At 34.8% G+C, this 25,532-nt stretch overlaps 1 protein-coding gene across 6 annotated transcripts in view; it reads left to right on the top strand.

Moving 5' to 3' along the window:
- MBD5 (methyl-CpG binding domain protein 5) overlaps nucleotides 1-25,532 on the top strand; it is a 125,297-nt gene that overhangs the window by 65,106 nt on the left and 34,659 nt on the right. For all 6 annotated transcript variants that reach the window (XM_045559493.1, XM_045559492.1, XM_045559490.1 and 3 more), the window contains exons 3-6: nucleotides 5,630-6,302; nucleotides 9,775-9,877; nucleotides 10,914-11,094; nucleotides 15,411-17,546. In XM_045559493.1, coding sequence (XP_045415449.1) covers nucleotides 6,190-6,302; nucleotides 9,775-9,877; nucleotides 10,914-11,094; nucleotides 15,411-17,546 — 2,533 coding nt within the window. In that variant the 5' untranslated portion in view covers nucleotides 5,630-6,189. The remainder of the gene's footprint in view (nucleotides 1-5,629; nucleotides 6,303-9,774; nucleotides 9,878-10,913; nucleotides 11,095-15,410; nucleotides 17,547-25,532) is intronic.

The raw sequence follows: 25,532 nt of genomic DNA, 5'->3' as shown, positions 1-25,532 counted from the left end.
ATAAATGATAGCAAGAATAATAATAATAATCAGATAATGAGAAGTGTCAGTGAATTAACGAAGTATGAGAGAGTACCTAGGGTTTACTTTATAGTCTCTTTGAGGAAGTGATACCTAATTTGAATTCTGAAGAAGCCAATGCAAACAAGAACATCAGGTCACTAAAATTCAATTCACCAAAAGCCAATATTCAGAGACTAATTTGTATGTTGAAAGGAAGCAGGAAAAATGAAAACATTGCTGCAATCGAGGCAGATATCTCCCTCAAACACATGCACGTGCATGTGCACGCACACACACATTTTTGGATTTCATTATTATTGCTACAGAACTGTTTGTGAAATAAATATAAATTAAGTCCTAAGTATAAGATCTATCCAGATCCTGAGTGTTAGTGAGAGGGAGGGTGCCTTTTATATCATAGTATCTTTTATGTTTTTAACTTGTGTTTATTGGACATAAAAGAAGGCGTATGAACCGAGTGGGTCATTAGGGTAAGTGAGAGGAAGATGTTGTGAAATGTGTATTAATAGTTTTTTAGGCCGGGCGTGGTGGCTCATGCCTATAATCCTAGCACTCTGAGAGGCCGAGGCCAGCAGATCGTTTGAGCTCAGGAATTCGAGACCAGCCTGAACAAGAGCGAGACCCCGCCTCTACTAAAAATAGAAAGACTTTATATGACAGCTAAAAATATATATATAAAAATTAGCCAGGCATGGTGGCACATGCCTGTAGTCCCAGCTACTCGGGAGGCTGAGGCAGGAGGATCGCTTGAGCCCAGGAGTCTGAGGTTGCTGTGAGCTAGGCTGATGCCACGGCACTCACTCTAACCCGGGCAACAGAGCAAGACTATCTCAAAAAAAAAAAAAAAAAAAGTTTTTTAAAAGCATAGTAATATTAAAGTGTTAAATTTCGAAAACAAGAGAAACTGTTCAGTTTTTATAATACAAACTATAAAAATAAAACTTAACTACATCTTGGGTGATGAGTTTATATAGAAGATAAAGTTATCAGAATCATGGAGGCAAGTAGAATAGACTTTAAGATTATTTAGCAGAAGAAGGTATGCATGGGTTTCAGAAATTTGAGAAACATGGCCTGAGATGCTTTCCTAAAACTACCCTCCTTAGCACTTTAAGAAATGTATCAAAGGCCCTAAAGTAATGCAATTCTATTTTAGCAAGTCATTCTAAGTGAGTTATCAAGACAGGCATAGTTTATGTACAGGACTATTTCTTTCAGACTTATCTGTAATTGTGAAAGTTTGGGAGAAAATTTTATGTCCACCAAAGGAAATAAGTAAATAAATTATATACATCTATCCCAAAAAACTCTAGCCATCAATTAAAGGTCATGTTTGGAAAAATATTTAATGTCATAGGCCAGGAAAGAAAAAAAATACAAAGTAGTAATAATTCAGTATGTAAAAGACAAAAGATACACATTTATACAAAGAAAATATTTGGAATCAGTATACAACTACTTCAAAGAGCAATTTGGTAGTACTTTTAAAGTTGAAAATGTGCAGACTCTACAACCCAAACCCAACATTAGTAAGATTGATATACCAGTAGGTGAATAGTTTCTAATGTGATACAGTACTGTTCAGATGTTAAAAATCAGTGAATTGCAATCTCACTATTAGGTACAATGTATAGTATTCTGGTAACAGGTACACTAAACACCCTAACTTCACCATTATACAATTAATCCATGTAACAAAAAACACTTGTGCCCCCTGAATCTATTGAAATATAAAAAATAAATAAATAAATATTAATCTTATCTCAAAAATAAAGAAAAACTAGTGAATTAGACCTATATTTCTGCAACAGAGATAGATCTATATATCTCAACAGAGATAGCTCCCAAAACATGTTGAATTTGAAAAAGCAAGTTGCAGAATTATATATACTATTTAATAGTATTTATGTAAAATTTCAAAACTCATATAACAATACCAAAATTGTTTATGTATACACATATAGGAAATAAACATATAAAAGCATGGCCTGGGTGGACACAGACAGAATCGTGATGGTGAAAGGAAGTGGAGTGCGGCTGAAAAGGGAAATGTGGTGGGGGTGGGGGATAGTATTTATCTTCATCTGTGATATTTTCTAAGTCTTTTATTTTAAAAAATAAGCAAAAACAGCAAAATGCTTACATTGTAAATTTAGAGTGGTGGTACATTGTTTATTATATTAAACTTGTTTTTTATGCAAGCTCTTAAAACTTTCTGAAAACAAATGATTGAAAAATATATCAATGTTTGCAATCGTTATTATTCAGCAGTGAGATTACAGTTCAGTTTTTGTCTTCAAACTTCTCTGTATTTTCCAAATGCACAAAATGAATGTTGAGAAAAACAATGCCACTTACAGATAAATGATAATTATATAGTTATTAGATCTCTGCTATAAGGGGGCCCTAAGGCCCTTACAATTGCACCACCTCTGAAAGACTGAAGTAGCAGCAAGAAAAGAGATGACCCCCTCCCTTGACCCCAGACAAAAGGAAGTAGAGGGCTGGCTGCCTGCAAGATGTAGAAATGTAAAACCAGCTTTGTCCTGGGAAGGAAGGCACCAGCACTAGGGTGTCAGACTTGAGCAGGCATCAGACTTGAATGGGCATCTGAATCACCTAGCAGGCTTATTGAAAAATAAATAGATTGTCCCTGGAGTTTTTGATTCAGTAAGTCTGAGATTGGGCCTGTGAATTTGCATTTTTGACAAATTACTGGCAATAATAATGCTTATCCCAGGACCATGTTTGAGAACTGCTGATTTAAGTAAAACCCAGATATTAGTATTTTTGATTACTGAAATGTGAGGGAGACATTTGGCAGGAATCACTCCAGTGTTACTATCTGGCAGATCCACAAATTACTTGATGGAGCAAGCCAGCCAGTCTCGAGAAAGTTGGAACCACATGCAAGAGCAGGCAGACCAAAAACAAAAACAAAAAAAGGCATCAAAATAGTAAGAAAGCTCAAAAGTAGGGAAAATGGGAGTGGATGCAGTCTAATGATTGGAGAATATGAAGAGATTTCTTTGGAAAAGCAAGATAATAAAACAGGCATGAAAGATTCTGTTAAAAAAAAAAAAAAAAAAAAAACAAGGTCAGTCAGCAGGGTCTGCAGCCATTTGACAAAACTGGGAGTCCAGAAAGGCACAAAGTTTATGTTGTGCTTTTTTCACAAGCACTGGGACTTCCATTAGGAACTCCTTGAGAACGTTGACTGACATCTTCCTCTTTCCTCTGTCCCTTCTGTCCTTCCACATCAAGCCCCTCATTAAGCATTACACTGGGCTTTGGATAAAGTGGTGTCTTACTATCTTGGTGAGTTTGGGCCGCTATAACAAAATACCATAAACTAGGCGGCTTATGAACAACAAATTTATTTCTCACAATTCTAGAGTCTGGGAAGTCCAAGATCAAGGTACCAGCAGATCTAGTGTCTGGCAAGGGCCCATTTTCTGGTTCATAGATGGTCATCTTTTCACTACAACCTCATGTGGTGGAAGAGGTTTCTCTTGGGCCTCTTTGACAAGGGCCCTAATCCCATTCTTGAGGGTTCTGCCCCCATGACCTAATCACCCCACAAAGACCCTACCTCCTGATACCATCACCTTGGGGGTTAGGATTTCAACCTGTGAATTTTGGAGGGATACAAACATTCAAATCATACTTCTTACCATCTTTGTACTTTTAGTACCAAGCACAGTACCTAGTACATAGTAGTTACTAACTGTTGAGCGAAATGTGAATAAACATATACCTGGCCAGCAGGAGTCATGGTCAGAAGTGCAGTGAGTGAAAGACAGAAATAAGAATTTATACCTGCAAATGGGCCATTTCTGAGAGAAGCATAACATGGTGGAGTGGGCCCAGTGATGCAAATTACCAGCTTGACTGGAACTGTTACCACTTGTCACTTTTCTTTGTACCCTGAATTTTTCCCAGTAAATGTTTGCTATTTTTCCTGTTGCCTGCCAGCATTTGCCACACCCATACCCACAGTTTCTGGTTTTCAGTTAAACAAGAATATGCTTCCCTATAGCACCCTTAACCTGTCTCAGAGCCAAGGCTGCAAATAAGACATATGCTTGAATACATGATGGCCTTAGGGCAATCTCCTGTTTCCCTAATGAGAAGATCCAAATAAAGGTTTTGGGCCAACTTAAATATGTAGACTTTTAGGAATGTAGATGAAGTAGTTATGTGTCTGTTTATATTATTTAATTTGTTAATTAAGTTCTACATGCATACTTAAAACACATATTGTCTAAAATAATACATCAATTTTTTCATCTAAATTTTATATAAAACCACTTTAATTTAATACTTCTATATGAATCTTAAGTCATTTAATAGTTTTCCATGGCATATCATCTTCACTTCCATTTTAGTTGTTTGAGATATATTTTTTGAATCTGTGGATGATGCTGTCACTGGAAATACTTATCACAGAACCACAAGTCCCACTCTTTTAACACTAGGGTAATTTTTTTTCATTAATCCTTTAGTGTATTTTCATGAGTCCCACAATGTAACTACATACTAGATATTAAATTGATCATAAGAAGGCTTCTTAACAGCTATAAATAATTCTAGCAACTGTGGCATCACATTCCCCACAGAATTAAGAACTAAATCTTAAAAATTACTTGCCATCTTTTTTTATTTAACAGCTCTATCAAGGTAGCCTCTATAAGCATTCCACACTATCATTGATTACTGCTGTTTCAAGCTAGTATGTCTTCCCCAAACAGCACCTTGTGATTTAACAAGATAATTAAGAGAGCACCCCATAATATAAGAGATTTTGTCAAAATCTTTACTGTGAAGCAACTCCCATTATTATATTTAGTAATACTGGGGAAAACCTTCTCTTGTATTTGGAAATGTACTAGAGGTTTATTTACTTTTCATTCTTTTTCTTTTTTTTTAAAAAAAAGAAACCTTTTCTTCTTTAGACCAATGCTACATATACTGATTATATTCATCGGGTGCTAGGCAGGTGGGGGAGGTGGAGGAGATGGGTAAACTCCTAACTGACGGGTGCTGAGAGCGCTGTATGGGGGATGAGTATGCTTGTAGCTCTGCCTTGGGCATTGCAAAGGCATTATATGTAACCAAAATGTTTGAACCCCCATAATATTCTGAAATTTAAAAAAAAAGAAAATAAATAAATGAATTGGAAAAAAAGAAAAGAAAACAGAATCAAAGGGTCATGTTGTATTAAGGAGTGATCCAAAGGTGAATGGATTAACACACAACTTTCCAGTTTACAAGTCATAAGAGGTGATGGATATATTTTTATTTCAGGTTGGAAGGAGGCTGTGTGTGTGTGAGTTTGCATGTTTGTGTGTGTGTGTAATGCCATAATTATGGGTCTATCTCTAGTAATTAGAAAGTTGCATGTGGTAAAGAGCAAGTAAATTGGTTTAACTGGCATAAGTAGATTAAGTTGGAAGAAGAAAACAAGTTGAATTTGATGTGATTTTGATGGCAGAAGACATCAAAGTGGTTGGGCACACTTAATAGTTTATTCTGTTTTAAAATTTTGCAGCTTCTTAGTTTTTCAGCATTAAATATACAGTTTACATATTTACATATGTTTCAGGCTACATTATTGGAATTTTGAAGTCATGAAAACATCAGATGAACCAACCTGCAACACGTTGGATTCAGATTGGAAGATAAAGAGAAAGTTTAAAGAATGTGGCCTATAAAGGCGGGTAGTACCTGGAAATATTAACCGACTCACACTGTAAAAATGAGAGGTTTCTAAATAATAGAAGTTGTTTTAGTCCAACATCGAGGTTCAAGACAAAATGTTGAACTAAAAACTTTACACTCCTCCCTCCCCCACTTCAGACAGGTACCAGCATTGGTGAATTATGATTTTCCTTAGTCGGAAGCACTCATTTTTACCCATGTAGACCATCCTTAGGAATTAAATATTGGTTATTTAATGTAGATTATAATGGGAAACTGATTTTTTCCACAATGGCAGATTTCAAGGACTTGGTTCCAAACTGAGCCGAAGCTTCCCCATGCATTTTGTACGGTCTGGGAAAAACTATGCTGCACTGGCCCATTTTTGAAGGCCATCATGCTCTGTAATATAAGGATATCATCTTATTGCTGATATCTTTGGAGAGTCCCAAGCAGACACAGAAAATGAATGGAGGCAAGGAGTGTGACGGAGGGGACAAGGAAGGAGGCCTTCCAGCTATACAAGTTCCTGTGGGTTGGCAGCGTCGTGTGGATCAAAATGGAGTGCTTTATGTCAGGTGAGCCCTTATTATTACATTTGTTACCTCCAAAGTTGCAGTCCCAAGATTAAGGAGGTAGAGACTTTTCCTTCTTAAGGAAACAAAATATTGTGACTCACAGCATCTCAAATAAATCTGAATAAATGACTTTTGTGCTAGAAAAATATGCATTTTTATTCTGTACTGTTTTGCAAGGTAAATTGCCTTAGATTACCAGAGAGAATTTGTATGCATTGTTTGTGTTTACATAAGGTGTCATTCTGCTTATCTCTGTAACATGGATAAAGAAAAATATGATTTCTAAAAGAAACATACAAGCATCATTACCACATTCACAGTAGAATGTAAAATACTAGAAATAGACCCAATATCACTTGACAGTATCACTCTGTCCTTCAGGGTACTTCCCCTGACTTTTTTGATAATAACATTGAGTGTTTCTATCTATAAGAAGTTTTGATTATTAGACTTCTTAATGCCTGATAGTAACTAAAAATAAATTTCTCATTTTTTTCTGCACAGTTTTTAATCTATTTCCTTGCAGGTAATAGTAAAAATGAAAAAGACATGATGGAGATGGCTCTTCATCTTAAAAGTAAAAATCATACAAATAAAATGCCTACTCCTATAAATTCTGATTGCATATATATGTTGTACAATAAGTTGAACAGAGTATCTGAATTGTTGACAAGGATTTTTAGTCTTATTTGTTAAATAATTGGCATCCAAATTCCTTACTTTATAGTTTCTCAATAAGTATCTGAAAGGTTGGGATATCATAAATTTTCCTTGTGATGTAATAAAAAACTATTAGAAATAGCCTCAAACTTTTAAAAAGATATCACACTGCATCATTAAATTGATGTCATTACTTTCAGTGTGACTATTTGTATCCCAGCTTCAACAGAATTCTCCAGTTCTGCAAAGATGTTATTTATAGAAATGAGGTATTTTCGGTTATATAAACACAAACGATTTCATGCCACAACAACTCAGAAAGTCAGTTCAGAGTCTATTCTGAGTTTGTTGAGTTTGTTTTGTGTAAGGCATTTCCTAAGGCAAAATTAATTACCAATTGAAATTCTTTTGTCACATAAATTTCATTTCCGTAATGTTAAAGATGTGCTCTATATTAATTGGGGTGAAGGGATAAGGAAGCAGGGAATGTAGACCTCATCCCATGGTAGGTAAGATGGGCAAGGACACATGGGATCACTTTTTCAATGTGTTCCCATTGCCAGTGCCATTAACAAAGTGCCAGAAATACCTTGCTATAAATGTAATATAGTAAAGTATCAGTGTTACATGTTTATATTTATGGTTGTTCTGGTTTGTAAAGAGTGAATATGTATTCAGCTTAGAGCAAATGACTCTAAAATCTGATTAATTTTTTTTAATTTCATCTCTGTGAAAGATAAATCAGTTTTTCAGATTTCTGAGAACAAAAACCAAATTAATTCTAGGAATCAAAAACAAAGTTAAGGTCATGATTTTCCAAGTCTGACTAGACTTTAACTGTCTTATAACCCTGTTAGTATGAGTTCTCCAAATCCAAATCTGTACACTGAAAATTATTTTAGAAACTAACTTTCCCAGAATAGGTAAAATACTTTCAAATTAAATTAAGCCAGCATTAGATTTTATTTGTTTGTATATAACTGGTTAAATTACTACTTGAACATTTATAGGACTATAGCCCTCCTTTTTAGCTCCCTTCTCAATGTGCAGTTTGCTAGTAATTTTTAGGTTAGTCTCTGGCTGCTTCTGCCTCGGGGTGGCATTGAGGCTACATATTAAATTTTCCATCTACTTCCAATCTTCTAAGCTTTGTCTGTGCCATAAGACTTGTAACTATTTTTTACATTAATTATTACTCCAAAAAGTTAATTAAAGAGTTACAACCGAAGGAAAGAACCCAACTGACTGATTGAGAGAAGTGTTTTTAAAATGTCTGGAGTACTCTAATACAACTTAGGAATTCTTACGTTCCTATTTAATTTTATAATTAAATTCCTCTAAGATTCAATCCGTACACTTTCTTTAAAGTGAAAATGTTGAGTATTTCCTTTTCCTCAAATTCATGAATTCTTCACATGAAAAATCAGTAAAAAATTTTTTGGTGACTTTGTTTTATTAAAATTATAAGACCTCCAAAAACATTTTGTTGCCCCTCAGTGCCATGGAACTCCAGTCCGTAATGTGGAAATTATTATTCTTTGCATATCATATGAAAAATGTAGCCAAATAAATGAATAATTGGACAAAGTTGAGAATTTAATTTAGATATTCTATAAGCATACGTCACTTGTATGACTGTCCATAAACAAAATATGAATTACATTTTAAAGCTGGTTCATTTATAGATAAAAATGATAGAATAGAATACCTGTGTTTTTGTAGAGACAGAATATTCTATGTCCAGTAGTATATTGCTTTGTATATGAAATGGAGAGTATTATTTCTGGATGAATTTGATCAAAGGGCTTAAGTGAAAGTTTTGCTGACTAGTCATAAATAAAAGATATTCTCAAATGAAAAGTATATAATTTCAAGCAGTAATATGCATTTAAGTTATAAAATTGACATGTTAATAATAAAAGTCCTAAAACACAAATTGCCCATTTTAAACTAACCCCATTTTAAATAAAAATCAAAGACTTCACCTGTCATCTGAATTAGCAGTTAATGTGTGGACTTCAACTTTATCAGTATTCACATATCTTACTGACTTTTGTGGTCTGAAGAGTGGTAACAGTGACACACCTACGCAGTTACCATACTGAAGACCTGCAAGGCACCTTTCTGCCACCTAAAACCCCATTTCCTCAAAAGTTTCCTATCTTTTGTCAGCTCTGCTTGATTCCTCTGTCCTTCTCTGTACAGTTTGGCTCTTCAGAATAATTTGAGTTGGGCTGCACTGGTCTATCTGCAAAGAAACACACGGGTGAGGGGGAGAAAAGAGAAACCTGTTTTTACGTAGGGACAACTTGGTTCTAGATTCCAAGGTAAACCAGGAAGAACTTCTTAGCTCCAACTTTTGTTGACTTGCCAAATGTCTGGTTTGAACCCCAATATGTCCCTAAATTTCAGTTTTTCCTCAAAGAGCTTTAAAAGTAGATCTTCTAGTTTAAAATGATAGTGATTACTTTTATGTAGTTTTCTTGTACCTTCTTCCTTTCTGCCTGCTTCTATCCTTTCTTAAGAATAGCATTTTTACCCTCTTTAATCTACTCTTGGCTTTCAAAATACTTTTATTTAATTTTCTATGAAGATCTGTATTTTTCTGAGAAATATTTTGGTTCAAAAGAAAGAGCAATATTGTTAAAGGCTATAATTTAGTAGCTAACATAATATTGACAAAGAAAATGCTTTTCCCGAGTAAGAAAATATTATCCTGTGAAGGACAGTAAGAATATAAATTATGCCTTTTTTTCATATAATATGTGCAGTCAAAATTATTTCCTGATGTTTTTTAAAACTATTTTTACAGTCCCAGTGGGTCTTTGTTATCTTGCTTGGAGCAGGTTAAAACATACCTGCTTACTGATGGAACATGCAAGTGTGGCTTGGAATGTCCTCTTATTCTTCCCAAGGTAACAATTTCACAATAGATCTACAGCAGTTTTTTATTTTTTAGGTACTTTGTATATTTGCTTTTCTCATTTGGCATTTTATTTTTTATTACTTCTCGGATCATACATTTTAATTCTTTATCTAATTAGACATCTTTTGCATGCATTTTGGAATGCTTAAAGATTATGAAAAATAGTGCATATCCAAGAGTCATTTTCAAAGGTGTCAAACCCTATATGCATATTAAAAATTTCATTAAAACCACCTTTGCACCATTTTATTAGAGCTATACCTATGCTTAGCATTTAATAGTGCAATATTTTCTTTCACTTCTGTAACTGCTCAAATCTGCAATGTTATTTTTAGCACTGGTGTTAATAAATCTGTCACAAATATTCCTGAAATCACAAAGCTGAACCCTCGTAGCCAAAATATGAAGCTGTTTTACTCCTTTGTAAGATAAAAAGTAATATCATTTAAAATGGCAAAACATTATTTGCTATAGAAACACATCATTATTCTCCAAATGTCTATTATAATGCTAATTTTAAAACAAAAGGTTAATAGACAACTTTTTCCTTTTTATATGTATGTCACCACATTCCCAAGAAAGGATTTACATAATAAATAAGATTTTTTTAAAAAGTAAATTAATAGATTTTTAAAATCAGTAAAAAGGTAATACTAATATAGTAATAAAATGATGCCAAAGAAAAAGCATGTAGAAATGTCATAGCTTTTTATTTTTTTAACTGTACCTCATCTGTTTTTATACTGTTATAACATCAGGAAGTCTCAGAACTTTATCAGATACTATATCTTTTCATATATTAATCTTGGCTATCTTAGAGTTAGGATAATAGTCATTATTTACTTTGCCACTAAAAACCATGAGTTCAGCAGAAGTATTTATTAGTTATATAAAGTTGCTTTCTTAAATTTAAAAACTTGAGAATTTATGGCTTAATCTGTGCACAACTTTTTTTTTAAATAAAGGGATCTTTTTATTAAATGTTTTTACAGACATATTCTAAACAAAGGCTGTGCTTTTTCCAGGTGTTTAATTTTGATCCTGGAGCTGCTGTGAAACAGAGAACTGCAGAAGATGTTAAGGCAGATGAAGATGTCACAAAGCTATGCATACATAAAAGAAAAATCATTGCAGTGGCCACACTTCATAAAAGCATGGAAGCCCCACATCCTTCTCTGGTGCTCACCAGTCCCGGAGGAGGAACAAGTATGTAATATGGTGAAGGGTTTAGGAATTCTCCTCCCTCTAGAGAAGGAGTTGCTAGAAATCACTTTGCCAAGCATTTTCCCATTCTACTTTTCAAGCATGCAAATGCTTTTAAAATTCTGTATGTCCTATCATGTTATTACAAATAGCAAATTAGTTCTGGAAAATTACCATGAGGTTATTTCCCTCATTTCTTACCCTTATCATCTAGCTAAATAATCAGAATAAACACTGATTGGTACATACAAATGCTCTGCAGGTGTGTAGAGCTGAACTAAGGAAAGAAAAAGTGCCCTTGGTTTTTGGGAAACAAATGTAGCCTTTTTCCCAGGGCTGGATTGGAATGCGTGGTATCAAGTCCCCAAAAGCAACCTAACAATATTGTTGGATGCTTGCGATATTATTCTTTCAGTTACTTAATATCTCTTTATTGGACATGTCCTAAACAGAAGTCATCTTACTGCAAAGTTTTTTATACTGCCCCTTCAACACATACACACAAACACACTCTTTTTAAAAATATTTCAAAGCTGCAGAAAAATTACAAGACTAGTTAATTGAGTACCCTTCACCTAGATCCACCAATTAACATTGTATCGTAGAAGTTGCAAATATTGTGACAATTAACCCCTAAATCTTTCAGCACACAAGGACATTCTCCTATATAACAACAACCTAATTATCACATTCAGGAAATTTAACACTGATACAATGTTATTGTCTAATATGCAGTTTATATTGAAATTTGTCCAATTGTCTCAATAATGTCTCATAGCTTTTTAAAAAAAAATTCAGTCTATTCTTCAAATCCAGAACGCAATCAAATATTGTGCACTGCATTTAGTTGTTAAATTTCTTTAATCTACATCAATTCCCCAGGCTTTTTAAGTCTTTCATGACGTTGAAATTTTTGAAGAGTCCAGGCCTTCTTTGCAAGATGTTCCTCAATTTGGATATGCCTGATTGTTTCCTCATATTTATGCTCAGTCTAAACACATTTTGGTAGGAATACTGCATCAATGATGTTAGGTCCTCACCAGGAGGCACATAATGGCAGGTTATCCCACATTGATGACATTAAGTTTGATTGCTTGGTTAAGATTTTATCCATCAATTTTTCCATTGTTAAGGTAACATTTTCCCTTTATGATTATTGTGTACTCTTTGGAATTATACTTTGAGACTGAGGAACCTCTTTTGTGAGAGCTAGAATATGAATTCCATCCAAAATATTATAATCTACTTAACACTTGAATAATAACTCAGAATAAACCATGACTAAATAACAAAGCATCTCTTTATGAAGGATAAGTGATACTGTTCTGCAGAATTCTGAATAGCGCTGATGAGTGTAGCCTATAGTGATCAGAGAGGCTTCATGACAGAACTCAGATTTGGACCAGCCTTGGAAAATATAGGATTTAGACATACAAAGGGAATAGAAAAAATCTCTTGAATGAGAGTAGTATAATTAAGGAATGATGTGGAAAGTGACTTGAGTGGAAGATTAGAAATGTATAGGCATATTGGGGCCAAATTATTGAACACCTTGGATGCAAAGAACAGTTGAACAGTTGCCACATCATACAGGTAATTAAAGATTTGCACTTAGAACTCATATGAAGAAGCAGGGAAAGACAAATTTGGTGATTATTAACATAGAGCTCCTTTCCAATAACCATCTAACCTTTAAACTTTAACAGGAATAATCAGAAAAAATTTGCTCCACTAAGGTATGTAAGAAAAAAAAATCTTTTAGGGAACTTTTCTTTTTCTTTTAATAAGCTACATTTTTTAAATTGAAAGTTATTGCAATAATTTAAAGACATATTTAATAGTCGTAAATTACTTAAAATTTACCTTTGTCCTGCCAGCTTGATGTAACTGTTTTCATTTTTGCATATTACCTTACACATGTGTTTGCACATACTCTTATTTGTGGCTGTTTTCATATCACATTATATCAAATGGTTTTATCTATTTCTACAGAGTCTACCTTATTGCCTTTCCAAAGACCCCAGCAAAATCTAGATCTAGGTACTTTGTCATACCTATACATACAAGTTTAATTATTGAAATTAAAGGTAAATATTTAACTAGTACATCTCCACCCTCTTTTAAAATGGTACACTTTATTTGATTAATTACTTTTACTAGCTACTAGCTTCAGAAATAGCATTTATTTTAGTTTCTTAATTTTAAACTATGTTATCATAAGATTGAGAGTTAAATAAAAGTTCAGAAGACTCACATAGTAGTTTTCACCTCTCTTTACTTAAATATGTGAACATTTATTTTGTTTATGTTTATTCTTTTGGAAGGTCTACTTGAATATACATTATAGCACTTTTTTTTTGTAGAGGCAGGGTCTTGTTTTGTTCCCCAGGCTGGTGTTGAACTCCTGGCCTCAAGCAATCCTCCTGCCTGGGCCTCCAAAAGCACTGGGATTACAGGCATGAGCCACCATGCTGTGCCCATGAAAACACTTTGATGGGTGCCTAGTATTTACACTTGCCAACTCTTGCATACTTTAGTTCCTAACTGTAACATAACATCAGCCTGGCTTTTGTTTGTTTATTTAGTATTTCTCTTATTTTAAAGATGGTAACTATTTTTCCCCAGGTATGAAAGAAATCCTTTCTAACCACAGCTACTACCTAAATTCTGTTAGTTGAATATAAAAATACCAATGCCTATATTTTTAATCACTGAAATCTCTCCTTAACAAGAAAATAAACTTCAGTTGAGTTTATCTGCTGCAATTCTCCTATATCATTGGCCCTCAACTTTTCATATATTATATCCAGAAATCACTCTATCAAAGAACCCCCACCATGATAGAATCAGAAAGTCCAAAAAAACATATATTCACTTTATTCTCTAACTACTTGAATGCACCCTATGTAAACTTCTGTGTACTCCAGGTTGAGAACTATCTTGGAAATTATTATGATTTGACCTGTATACTCTGTAGGAGATAGGAGAAATATATTTATCTTAAATGTGTAATTATCCATTTAAGTAAGTATACCTCTGATTGCAAATGAATGTAACTAAACTTGCTAATACATTGTAAGTCTCAAAATAGGTATGGCAAATATATAATATGAAAGATGCCACTCTCATCTCCTATGCGTGTAATAGACTCATTGGTAATTTCTCATGGAGCCCAGCTAGAGTTCAGCATCCTTTTCAACACAACTCTATAAGCAGCCACCACCAATTGATAGGAATTGGCATACAAAATAAATTTTATTTGCCATCTCTGTTTTAGAGGCCACAACTTTATAAAATAGTTAAACATCCTTTGGGGCTAGAAAACTTAAACTAGAATTCTGACATGATAGAATAAAAATTCTGTATGATGAGCCAGCTTTCTTTTGTTGCCTGTATTCTGTCTGATCTCCAAAGAAACTGAAGGGATTCCAAAAAGCCAGAGAAAGAGAAATGCACTCATGTAAAAAGAGAATACTCAATTGGAATGCAGTACCAAAGGTTTTAGCACTCCCACAAAATTTTATATGAGAATTCTAATAAAAGAATTGCAATATTTTACCTAAGTTGACTAAGGCTGTTTTTTAACAATAATGACTAATTAAGGGCAAAGAAATGACAGTGTTACAGACATGATGTGAAGATAAGCATGATTGTAATATCACTGCATTTATTCTTGTTATTGCTCCAATTATAAAAGATTTGGAATCTCCTTCATTTAATTCACAGAAATTAAGATTCTGACTCTTACAGTGAAAATGTTGAGATAAGGAAATATTACTATAGCTGTTCTAAGAAGGTTTCAGTAAGGTTACAGAAACATTATAGTGTACAAATTTTCTGGTGGAAATAACAATTCATTTAAATTACCCAAGAAAATACTATGCCATACAGATTACGATTTTCTATTGTAACTGTGTTCTTAAAATTTTCAAATCCAACAAGATAGTAACAGCACCATTTCTATCTGGGCTGCCAATCTTGATTTTGCATATTCTAAATATTATTAGAATGGCTAATGTCATTATGTACTGATTTAGATGCCCATGCTTTCTCAACAGATAAGAAGTAAACAAGCATAATGAGTAGTTACTGAGAACCACTGATCAACTAAAGGAGAATAATGTACATTTTTTAAATCAGAGTTTAATATAGCATGTAGAACATTTTTTTAATTACATAGAATCACAGCTTTTATTTTCTAATTTGTTTCCAGATGCCCTTCCTCTCTTTCTCTTCCTGATTTCCTCCTTTCCTTTCCTCCCTCCCAACACAAAAGAATTGGAACATTAACAGAATTCTCTTTTTCTCTTTCACATCAGATGCAACTCCAGTAGTACCTTCAAGGGCAGCAACTCCAAGATCCGTAAGAAATAAGTCTCATGAAGGAATTACAAATTCTGTAATGCCTGAATGTAAGAATCCTTTCAAGTTAATGATTGGATCATCAAATGCCATGGGAAGGCTATGTGTACAAGAACTGCCTGGAAGCCAACAGCAAGAACTCCACCCTGTCTACCCCCGACAGAGATTGGGCAGCAGTGAACACGGACAGAAGTCTCCATTCCGTGGCAGCCATGGAGGCCTGCCCAGCCCGGCGTCATCAGGTTCCCAGATTTATGGAGATGGCTCAATCTCTCCAAGGACTGACCCACTTGGAAGTCCTGATGTTTTCACAAGAAATAATCCTGGTTTTCATGGAGCTCCCAATTCAAGTCCTATTCACCTGAATAGGACTCCTCTTTCGCCACCTTCAGTAATGCTACATGGTTCTCCTGTACAGTCATCCTGTGCAATGGCTGGAAGGACTAATATACCTCTTTCCCCAACCTTGACTACAAAGAGTCCAGTAATGAAAAAACCAATGTGTAATTTTTCAACTAACATGGAAATACCACGAGCAATGTTCCACCACAAACCACCCCAAGGCCCACCTCCCCCTCCTCCACCTTCTTGTGCTCTTCAGAAAAAGCCATTAACATCTGAGAAAGATCCACTTGGCATTCTTGACCCTATTCCTAGTAAACCAGTGAATCAGAACCCTGTTATCATTAATCCAACCAGTTTCCATTCAAATGTCCACTCTCAGGTACCTGTGATGAATGTAAGCATGCCTCCTGCTGTTGTTCCTTTGCCAAGTAATCTCCCTTTGCCAACTGTAAAACCTGGTCACATGAATCATGGGAGTCACGTACAAAGAGTACAGCATTCAGCTTCAACCTCCCTGTCCCCTTCTCCAGTGACATCCCCAGTGCACATGATGGGGACTGGAATTGGAAGGATTGAGGCATCGCCCCAAAGATCACGCTCATCTTCCACATCATCAGACCATGGAAACTTTATGATGCCACCTGTAGGACCCCAGGCCACTTGTAGTGGTATTAAGGTTCCACCCAGGTCACCAAGGTCAACAATAGGGTCCCCAAGGCCATCAGTGCCATCAAGCCCTTCTACCAAGTCCGATGGACATCACCAATACAAGGATATCCCTAACCCATTAATTGCTGGAATGAGTAATGTACTAAATACCCCAAGCAGTGCAGCTTTTCCTACTGCATCTGCTGGAAGTGGTTCTGTAAAGAGTCAGCCTGGTTTGCTGGGAATGCCTTTAAATCAGATCTTGAACCAGCACAATGCTGCCTCCTTTCCAGCAAGTAGTTTACTCTCAGCAGCAGCCAAAGCACAGCTAGCAAATCAAAACAAACTTGCTGGTAACAACAGTAGCAGCAGTAGCAATTCTGGAGCTGTTGCCGGCAGTGGCAACACTGAAGGACATAGCACTTTAAACACCATGTTCCCTCCTACTGCCAACATGCTTCTCCCATCAGGTGAAGGGCAAAGTGGTCGAGCAGCACTAAGAGATAAACTGATGTCTCAGCAAAAAGACTCATTGCGGAAAAGAAAACAGCCACCTACCACAGTGTTGAGTTTGCTCAGACAGTCTCAAATGGATAGTTCTGCAGTTCCTAAACCTGGACCCGACTTGCTAAGGAAGCAGGGTCAAGGTTCATTTCCCATCAGTTCAATGTCTCAGTTACTACAATCTATGAGTTGTCAAAGCTCTCACTTGAGTAGCAATAGTACCCCGGGTTGCGGGGGCTCAAATCCTGCTTTGCCTTGCTCTGCTAACCAGCTGCATTTTACAGATCCCAATATGAACTCCAGTGTTCTTCAGAATTCACTGACACAGAACATACCTTTAAGAGGGGAAGCCGTGCACTGCCATAACGCAAACACTAACTTTGTTCACAGTAACAGTCCAGTCCCCAACCACCATCTTGCAGGTTTAATAAATCAGATTCAGGCTAGCGGGAACTGTGGGATGCTCAGTCAGTCGGGCATGGCTTTAGGAAATTCATTACATCCCAATCCACCTCAGTCAAGAATTTCAACGTCCTCCACTCCAGTGATACCAAACAGCATTGTTAGCAGCTATAATCAAACAAGTTCTGAAGCAGGTATGGTTTTATTAGAAAAAAGTACCCAAAGGTACTAAACTTTTCTACTTTTTTAAAAATTTGTACCAAAATATTTATTATGATAAGAAATGGTCCTTTCCCCGTTGTGAAATTCTCTTCATTTCTTTAGTATTTATAATTTTATTTACAGAATGCTAGGGATTTGTCTGTTGGAAAGAATAATAGCTAAGAGGATTCCATGTGTTTCCGTTATTTGTTGTCAATCTGTGTCATTTTGGATATTGTTCGATATTCAGTTGGTTGTATAACCATTGGACTCTAAACTGCAAAAGAAGCCATAGAAGGCAGGGTTTCCTGGTTCATGAGACATGTCCTTGGCCTATGCCAATATAAAAGCCGTTTCCCTAGCTTTTGTTTGTATTCAGGTAAATGAAGTTCATCTTGGAAAACCCAAAAAGGCAAAAATAAATGGATATTTTTTTCTTGCTGCTGAACAGAAATAGGTGAATGAATAGGAAAAGGTAACTAGAAGTTGTACAAAGTAGAAAGCTGTCTTCTAATGTGTTTTCTTATCCTAGTTTTCTATCCTTTATTATTATTTGTTTGAGAAAAGTCAAAAATGGATATTGGCTACTCCCTTTTTTTAAAAAAAAAAAGTAATAATTTAAGTTTTCTAATAAAAAAAGGCTTGAAAATCTGATTTCCAGAATTTTTAATCTTGAAATTGTTATACGATTTTCTTGTAGAACTAAACCCTTTTTACCATTGACAGTAGGTTTTGAACCCAAATTTATTGTATGTCTTCATCCACTATTAATGAAGGAGACAGATGTATTTAAAAGTAAATGTATTGGAAAAAGATCTATGTTTTGTGCAATAGTGTCCTCAGAAATTGTTATAAAAACTGTACAGAAGCACTTAAGACATATATACATTAAGACATCCAAAAATTTGACCGTGAAAACTTTAGAAAAAATACTCAAAACCCAACACTAATGATTTGTGGGAAATGACAGGGAGGAAATAAAAGACAATTGTAAAGATAGTATTCAGATATGAAAACGGCGTGCTTTGAAAACCAGATTGCTACTGGAAATGAGAAAACTGCTGAGGCATTTAATAATAAGCTAGTGTGTAGATATGTATAGACTGTATAATACCACCATGCTTAAAAAACATCATAACCTACATATCTTTGTTGCTGATGGTAAAAATCAAGTATTTTCCTTCCTGGTGTTGCCACTTACACCTGCCATCCTTCATATCTTGTGTTATGTGTTATATTTTGATGTCAGTATTTAATGAAGAACTGTTCAATGACCTCTTGTGTTAAAAGAATATAAGGTTTAGAAGATATTTGAAATGACTAGTGCCTTCTTAATATTCTTAGTTTAAAGAATCTCATGAAACTTTATTTTTTATATGTTTGCCAGGATACTTTTCCCATAAAGGTCTTCCAACTTTTCACTGACTCATATTCCTTTTTTTAGATAATTCCACACAAATGAAAATTTAATCTTATGCATTTAGCATATTAAATGTATACAAAGTCTATAACTATTTAAAAATATACCATATTTATTGAGCATACCTTCAATCATTTTGATGAGACATTGTTAGTCTCATTGTGTTATATAATTTTGATACCCTTTACCTCAATTTATTTCATTTCAGGTCTAAGTTCGTATGTGCAAAATGTATGTATTTTATTGATGTATTTCAATTCATCTATAATGGAAAAGACCAACATTTATTTATATTTTTGTTTCTTCTGATGATCAAGTTTAGGCTTATTTCATATAGTCTTGGTCATTTATTTTCTTGTTTCGTGTATCTCTGTAAAACACCTGACCTGTATTGCTACTGTCGGGGGCGTCAAAGCACACAGGTTAAGAATTTGTTAATATAAGAAAAGTATAAGCATATAAATAGCTAAAAGGGACAAGAATAAATGTCCAGTAATAATATGGATGTGACCGATCAGTGTAAGCTAACGGGAAGCATATGCTTAATGAAAATCTAAGTAAGAATTTTAAAAATATTAAACCTAATAAAATTAAATACTAATTAATGTGCATAGGTCTGATGTGCAGCTGGTTATGAAAACGGGTTGATTTACTAATTAATGCAACTTTTTTGATGAGCTAAATATTGAAGCAGTTTCTAATGCCATGTTTCTTTTTGCTGTATACTGAACTGTGTCAACTGAATGTACTGTCATTGTAATTGCCTAGCCTACATACCTATTTACACTGACATTTATTCATTCATCAAATAATCGTTGACTGCCAAGGCTGGGCGTTCAGAATGATACAGCAGATAACAGTCACAGCTCTCCCTGTAAGAGTATTGCCAGTTATTCCTATCATACCAGTAAGATATTAAAAAAACACATTTTATTCTTAAAATGTTTATAGCTATCATCGAGTACCTATTACGTGCCAGGTGATTTACCTATATTATTTATAATATGTGCAGTTTTCCAAAGTATAAAATATTATTGTCCCATTTTACAATTGGAAACTGAGCCTCAGTCAGAGAACTTAAATAACTGTCCAGGATCATACATAACTAAATCAGGATTTGAACTCAGGTTCCTCTAATTCTAAAATCCATTTTCTTCCCAGCTGCATAAGGTCTTCATCTGAAACATTTAGTGGTCAAAAATATTGTTTTCTCTTTCAAAATCTTTTAAAATGTTCAAAAGGTAATGAATTAGAGCACATTAATGCATGTTAGAAGCCACATTTGTAAACGTTTGGTATATTTTTAGACAAAAGTCAGTTTTGCCTTCTCTCTTTGGACTCTGCTATCACAACATATGATATTTAGAATGTTTGTGTCAATGCAGATGAAATGTCAAAAATATGAAGAGAACTGCCCCTTATTTATGAGTCACATTTGGTGGCCTTTCTTTTAATGAATTATCACCTCAGTTACTCAGATAAGAATGGGTTTCCTAGTGGATGACGTGTCAATAGACCCTTGAAAGAGGCGACTGTGCAGATGCTAGTCCTGCCATTCCAAGCATGGTAGCATGGTGAGGGCAAAAGAGACCAACAGGTAACATGGTCCGACTGTACCCTGTGGTAACAGAGCCTAGACACAACTCAGGTGCCTGCCTACTCAATCCAGTGCCTTTTTCCACTCTCCTAAGCAGAAGTTTTAAAATACTACCTTAAGACATCAATTAAGACAAGAAATAACTTGCTCTAAACATGCTTAATTCAACTGATAATTTTTCAAAAGTTTTTTTAAAGAGAGTTTTTCTACTTAAAACAATCTAAATATTGATTTTTTAGGCTATTTGTGAATTCTGTGAAGCACATTTAAAACACACTACAACTCAACCAATTGGAGGCAAAGATAGTAACAAAATCAGGTAAAAGATGTGAAATGCTTAGAAACCATTTCTAAAACCTAAGAATATAACAACAGGCTTTATTGATTCTATTTGGTGTTTTCAAATTGTCTTTTCCCTAAATTGTCTGAATACTTTGCTTTGTAAAGTTTACAGGTTTCTATTGGCTTTTTGAATATGAAATTACAAGTAAAGTTTAATAGTCACATGTAACAGGTTTACATGATTTAGAAACTGACCAATAGGATACCTGACGGCATTCCTCAAGTTGTAAAGCAAATCTCTGGCAGACCTGGCAACCAAACCCCAAAGTTCCTGATTCTCAAACCAAACACTCAAACTGCTAAACGCAGGTATGTTCTGGAAATCCACCAATAGTGTACATGTAAAGCAACTTTCAGGGGTTTTCTTTTGCGGGTGGGGGGGAGTTGTTTGTTTTTGTTAGAGACAGGGTCTCACTCTTTTGCCCAGGCAAGAGTGCAGTGGCATCATCATAGCTCACACAACCTGGAACTCCTGGGTTCAAGGATTCTTCTCACCTCAGCCTCGTGACTAGCTGGAACTACAGCCAGATGCCACTGTGCCAAGCTAATTTTTAAATTTTTTGTAGATACAGGGTGTCACTATGTTGCCCGGGTTGGTCTTAAACTCCTGGGCTCAAGCAATCCTCCTGTCTCGGCCTCCCAAAGTGCAGTGTTTAAAGAGAGATAAATTTCAACATGTAAGTGGTTCCAGCACATATCTTGTAGTGTTCTGGTTTAGAGAGGAATCCAAAATTAAGTGCCCTTGACTAGCATACTTCAAAGACCTACACTTCCTCAGGCCTCTGACTACTGCTTACCTGCTTACAGATATCAGAAACACATATGCCAGTAAACTGGGCTTCTGCAGAGGACTTAGTCCTATCAGTATCCACACAACAATCCAGCCTTTCCGTAGCCCTGTGGTTTTTCACAATTTTCAAAGAAGAAAAAAGATTTAGATTATTCTGCTAACATACTTATTACAACACTACCTTCCTCAAATATGAAGTCATTAAATACAACATAACTTTTTCAACTTAAAATCATTTTTATATTCTCTTATTTTTTTAAATAAAAAACATTTAATCTACTCTTCTAAACACATCAAAATATTATCATCTGAGGGGCAGAGTATGGGTTTGTGCCAGAAGACAAAATAATTCAAACATTTATTTGCCTTAACTCTTAAAGATATACATAACAAGAATATAAATAAACCTACAAATAAATGTTCATGGGTATTTTTATATACATATATTTTTTTAAACTCTGCAAAAGAAAGTTTTCTTTCAGCACAAAATACACTTGCTTGAGACTCAGGACAGCCATTGATATGGTAGGTGTAAGACAAAGACATAGTGAAACCACAAAAGAACACTTTGGGTAAAAGACTGAAAGTTATGAGTTTGGGTTTTTGTTCTGTGTGTTCATTTATTCTCAGAACATGCCAGTAAACAAAATAAAGGGAGTTGTCATCTCTACATTGTCTAGAAAAGGCTACAGGGGTAGAAAGATCAGAGGATGAAAATACTCAAGGGTGGATTGTACTATGTATGTTAGCCCTCTCAGGACATGGGAGGGTTGTGTGGAAATAGAGTTATATAGACTAATGTAGACTGCAGGAAGAGGCAGAGGTTTGTTGAAGGTTGTGACTGAATAAATAAGAGTTGCTATTGAAAGTATTCCACCGAAGTTTTTAAATCCTGGTTTTTATTCCCCATCTGATGTGCAAAGCTTATAGGTTAAAAATCACCCTCTGTGCTTGTTTTTTAACCAAACTATATTAAATTATGGATTGTGTGATAAAAATCTATGTCTATTCATTTAGTTAAATTTTTGCAAAATGAGCCATTTCTTCTTTGCTGTAAGATATTTTTACTGCAGACAATGTCTTGCTGTTTAAGAAGGTCTCCTAGTATCAGGGTTACACCACTTATTTTGTTTACATACTTCAGGTTTAACATTTTCTTGTGTACAGAAAAAGGAGTTAAAAATGTTTGACTTTAGACATTGAGTTTGTGTAATCAAAGGTGATAACGGAACTCAAGAGTGGTGTGATATGTTTGCTGATTCAATGATCTATTTTGTACTTTTCAAGAAATAAATTGTCCCAGTGTACAAATGGGAGAATTTTATTCCATTGCAATACATTAAATTCACTTATAAAGCCACTAGAAATCCTTCAGTTCTCTAGGAGATGCCTAAGTTATTATTTACTGAAATCAAATGGTCCAAAATCATTTAAGCAGTTTCAAAAAGTACCCCGATTCTAGGGAGTAATGTTAACTCTACAAAAATTTGACTGATAAAAATAATGCTAAAAAATATTCCTATGGTGTGATCAAAATGGATTTCATTTTCACATGCATGTAATACTAAATAAGTCATAAATAAAGTTTGTATCTTCTAGGAACTTATATCAAACAACATAAACACCAGCCAAGCAAAGAGTAGAGTAAAAATTATTTTCTAAGCATTATACTTCTTGAAAATTCAAAGTAACAACTCACCTTTTTACAGATTAAAAGTGGACCTAGACAACAGAAGTCTGAAGGAGTTGCTGAGGTATTCCTGGGGTTGGAACTAGTCCAGAGAACTCCAGAATATCTATACCAGATTGTGGGTACAGGTATAAGAGAGAGTGTATTCATCAGATATTCTAGAGCAAGGCTCTAGAATGACAACTCCACAGGGACCCCTCTCACACTATAGTCTGATAAATATGCTCCCTGAAGCACAGCTCCATAGACCATCTCCCAAACAGTTGAAAAACACAGAGGCCTGATCCTAAAGCAATGTTTTTCAATTTTTTTTACTTCTCACAGTAAGAAATTAACTTGCATTACAATCCACTAGATATATATTTTTAATGTATAACAAGTAAGAGTTTCATGGAAAAAATACTTATTACATGTGATGTTGTCTGATATTTTTTATCCCATTTTATTATATCCTATCTTATTCTATTTCTGCTTTTTTTTAAATGACAGTCATCACTCACTAAAATAACTTTATCATCCACTAGCAAATCATGACCTAGCATTCATGTGTGTAAGCTAACAAGAGTTTCCACGAAATAATGTTCTCTACATTTTCTTTTCTATTCTATTTCATTTATCAAAAAATACTGGTTGGGGCATACTAAATTGATTTTGCAGCCCATTAATAGGTCTAAGTACTGTTTTAGAACATTCATGAGGTAATTAGTTCAGCAGATATATATTGAGCACGTAGAATGTTCTATGCACTGTTTTAGCATTGCCGATAAAATAGGGTACAATGGAAGTGTACAAAGTTAACCATGTTAATAATCTAGAAACTCAGTTTGCTCTGCTCGTTAAACAAAATGAGATAAAACTTCTGACTGGAATATTGATGGAGCATTTTAACTATTATGCATGCTACTGCATATTCAAAGAACAGAAATCCTACCAAACAAGGGACTTATACTTTTTTCTCAACATTGGTTTCCTCACAATAAATATTAAGAAAAATTATAAAAGAGGCCTTTTTTGTGGGGGGCAGTGGCAGGAAACCCTGTTACTTGAATAAACTGAAAAAAATCTCGGGCATTTTAAATGAACTCCAGCAGTTTTCAGAGTAATTCCATGTATTAAGAAAGGAAACAAAACATGATGATAGAATTAAAAGAAAAAAAAAGCCTCTTTTTCTGACCCCATTACCACCACAAGACTGAAATACTGGCCTCCTGGATACAGTCCTCACTGTGCAGACCTCACATTCCAAGGTTCAGGCTGCCTCCCTTCCACAGTTCTTTCTCCTCCCAAGCAGCTTGGCCCCTTGAGTGTGCAGAGCATTTGCTCAGGTACTGCCATTTCTCCCTTCCCCATCTTCTCCACCTTCTCCTAAATGCTTTGCTTTTGGGATTCTCCTTCCCGTTCCTATGGAGAACAAAATAGCCACTAGTCCCTAGGGCTTTCTTTCTATTGCTGATAAAGGACCATTAGCAATTTATATCAGAATCCAAAGCACAAAGATAGAGATTTGCTGTATTTTTGTGCCCTGTTACTAAGGCTTGAGAAAATAAAGTTTTGGAAGATCTAGTTTTAAAACTGTTATTTTTCCAATATATTATTATGATTATCATTAAAAATCAGTCCTTTAAATACAGAGGAGAAAATTTCACTATTTAAATGGGATTGAAAAGTGAATTATATTTATTAGACTCACTAAGCCATGATATTTTTTTCTTATCTCAAGAAGCATTCATTTTTATTAAGGGATACCATTGACCCTGTTTGCAATGAAAGTACACTTACCAGAGCAAATGATAAAGGTCAAGTGGTGAAAGAATACCTTCTATATGACTCATTTCTTAGGTTTTTCAATTTTATGGATAAAAATGAGTATTGGGGCATATCAATTTGGAAAAAGCTTCTAACATAAAGTAGTGTTTATTCATAACTGGAGATATAGATCAAACTGGTATAATGACATTTTAAAAACACTTCATTGGTCTCCTTGGTATGAACTTTATGCCCTATCTTGTACATATACAAAGACGTGTATAACAATATTACCAATATTCAAGAGCCAGCCGTATAAGGGTTTATACCAGCCATGTAAGAGTTTAACATAATATAAACAATGACTTGGTGACCAGGAAGAAGAGAAATAAAT

This window comes from Lemur catta, chromosome 8, assembly GCF_020740605.2.
Source record: "Lemur catta isolate mLemCat1 chromosome 8, mLemCat1.pri, whole genome shotgun sequence".
NCBI lineage: Eukaryota > Metazoa > Chordata > Mammalia > Primates > Lemuridae > Lemur > Lemur catta.
The sequence above is the reverse complement of the archived record's forward strand: the minus strand, read 5'-3'. Positions and strand labels throughout refer to the sequence as shown.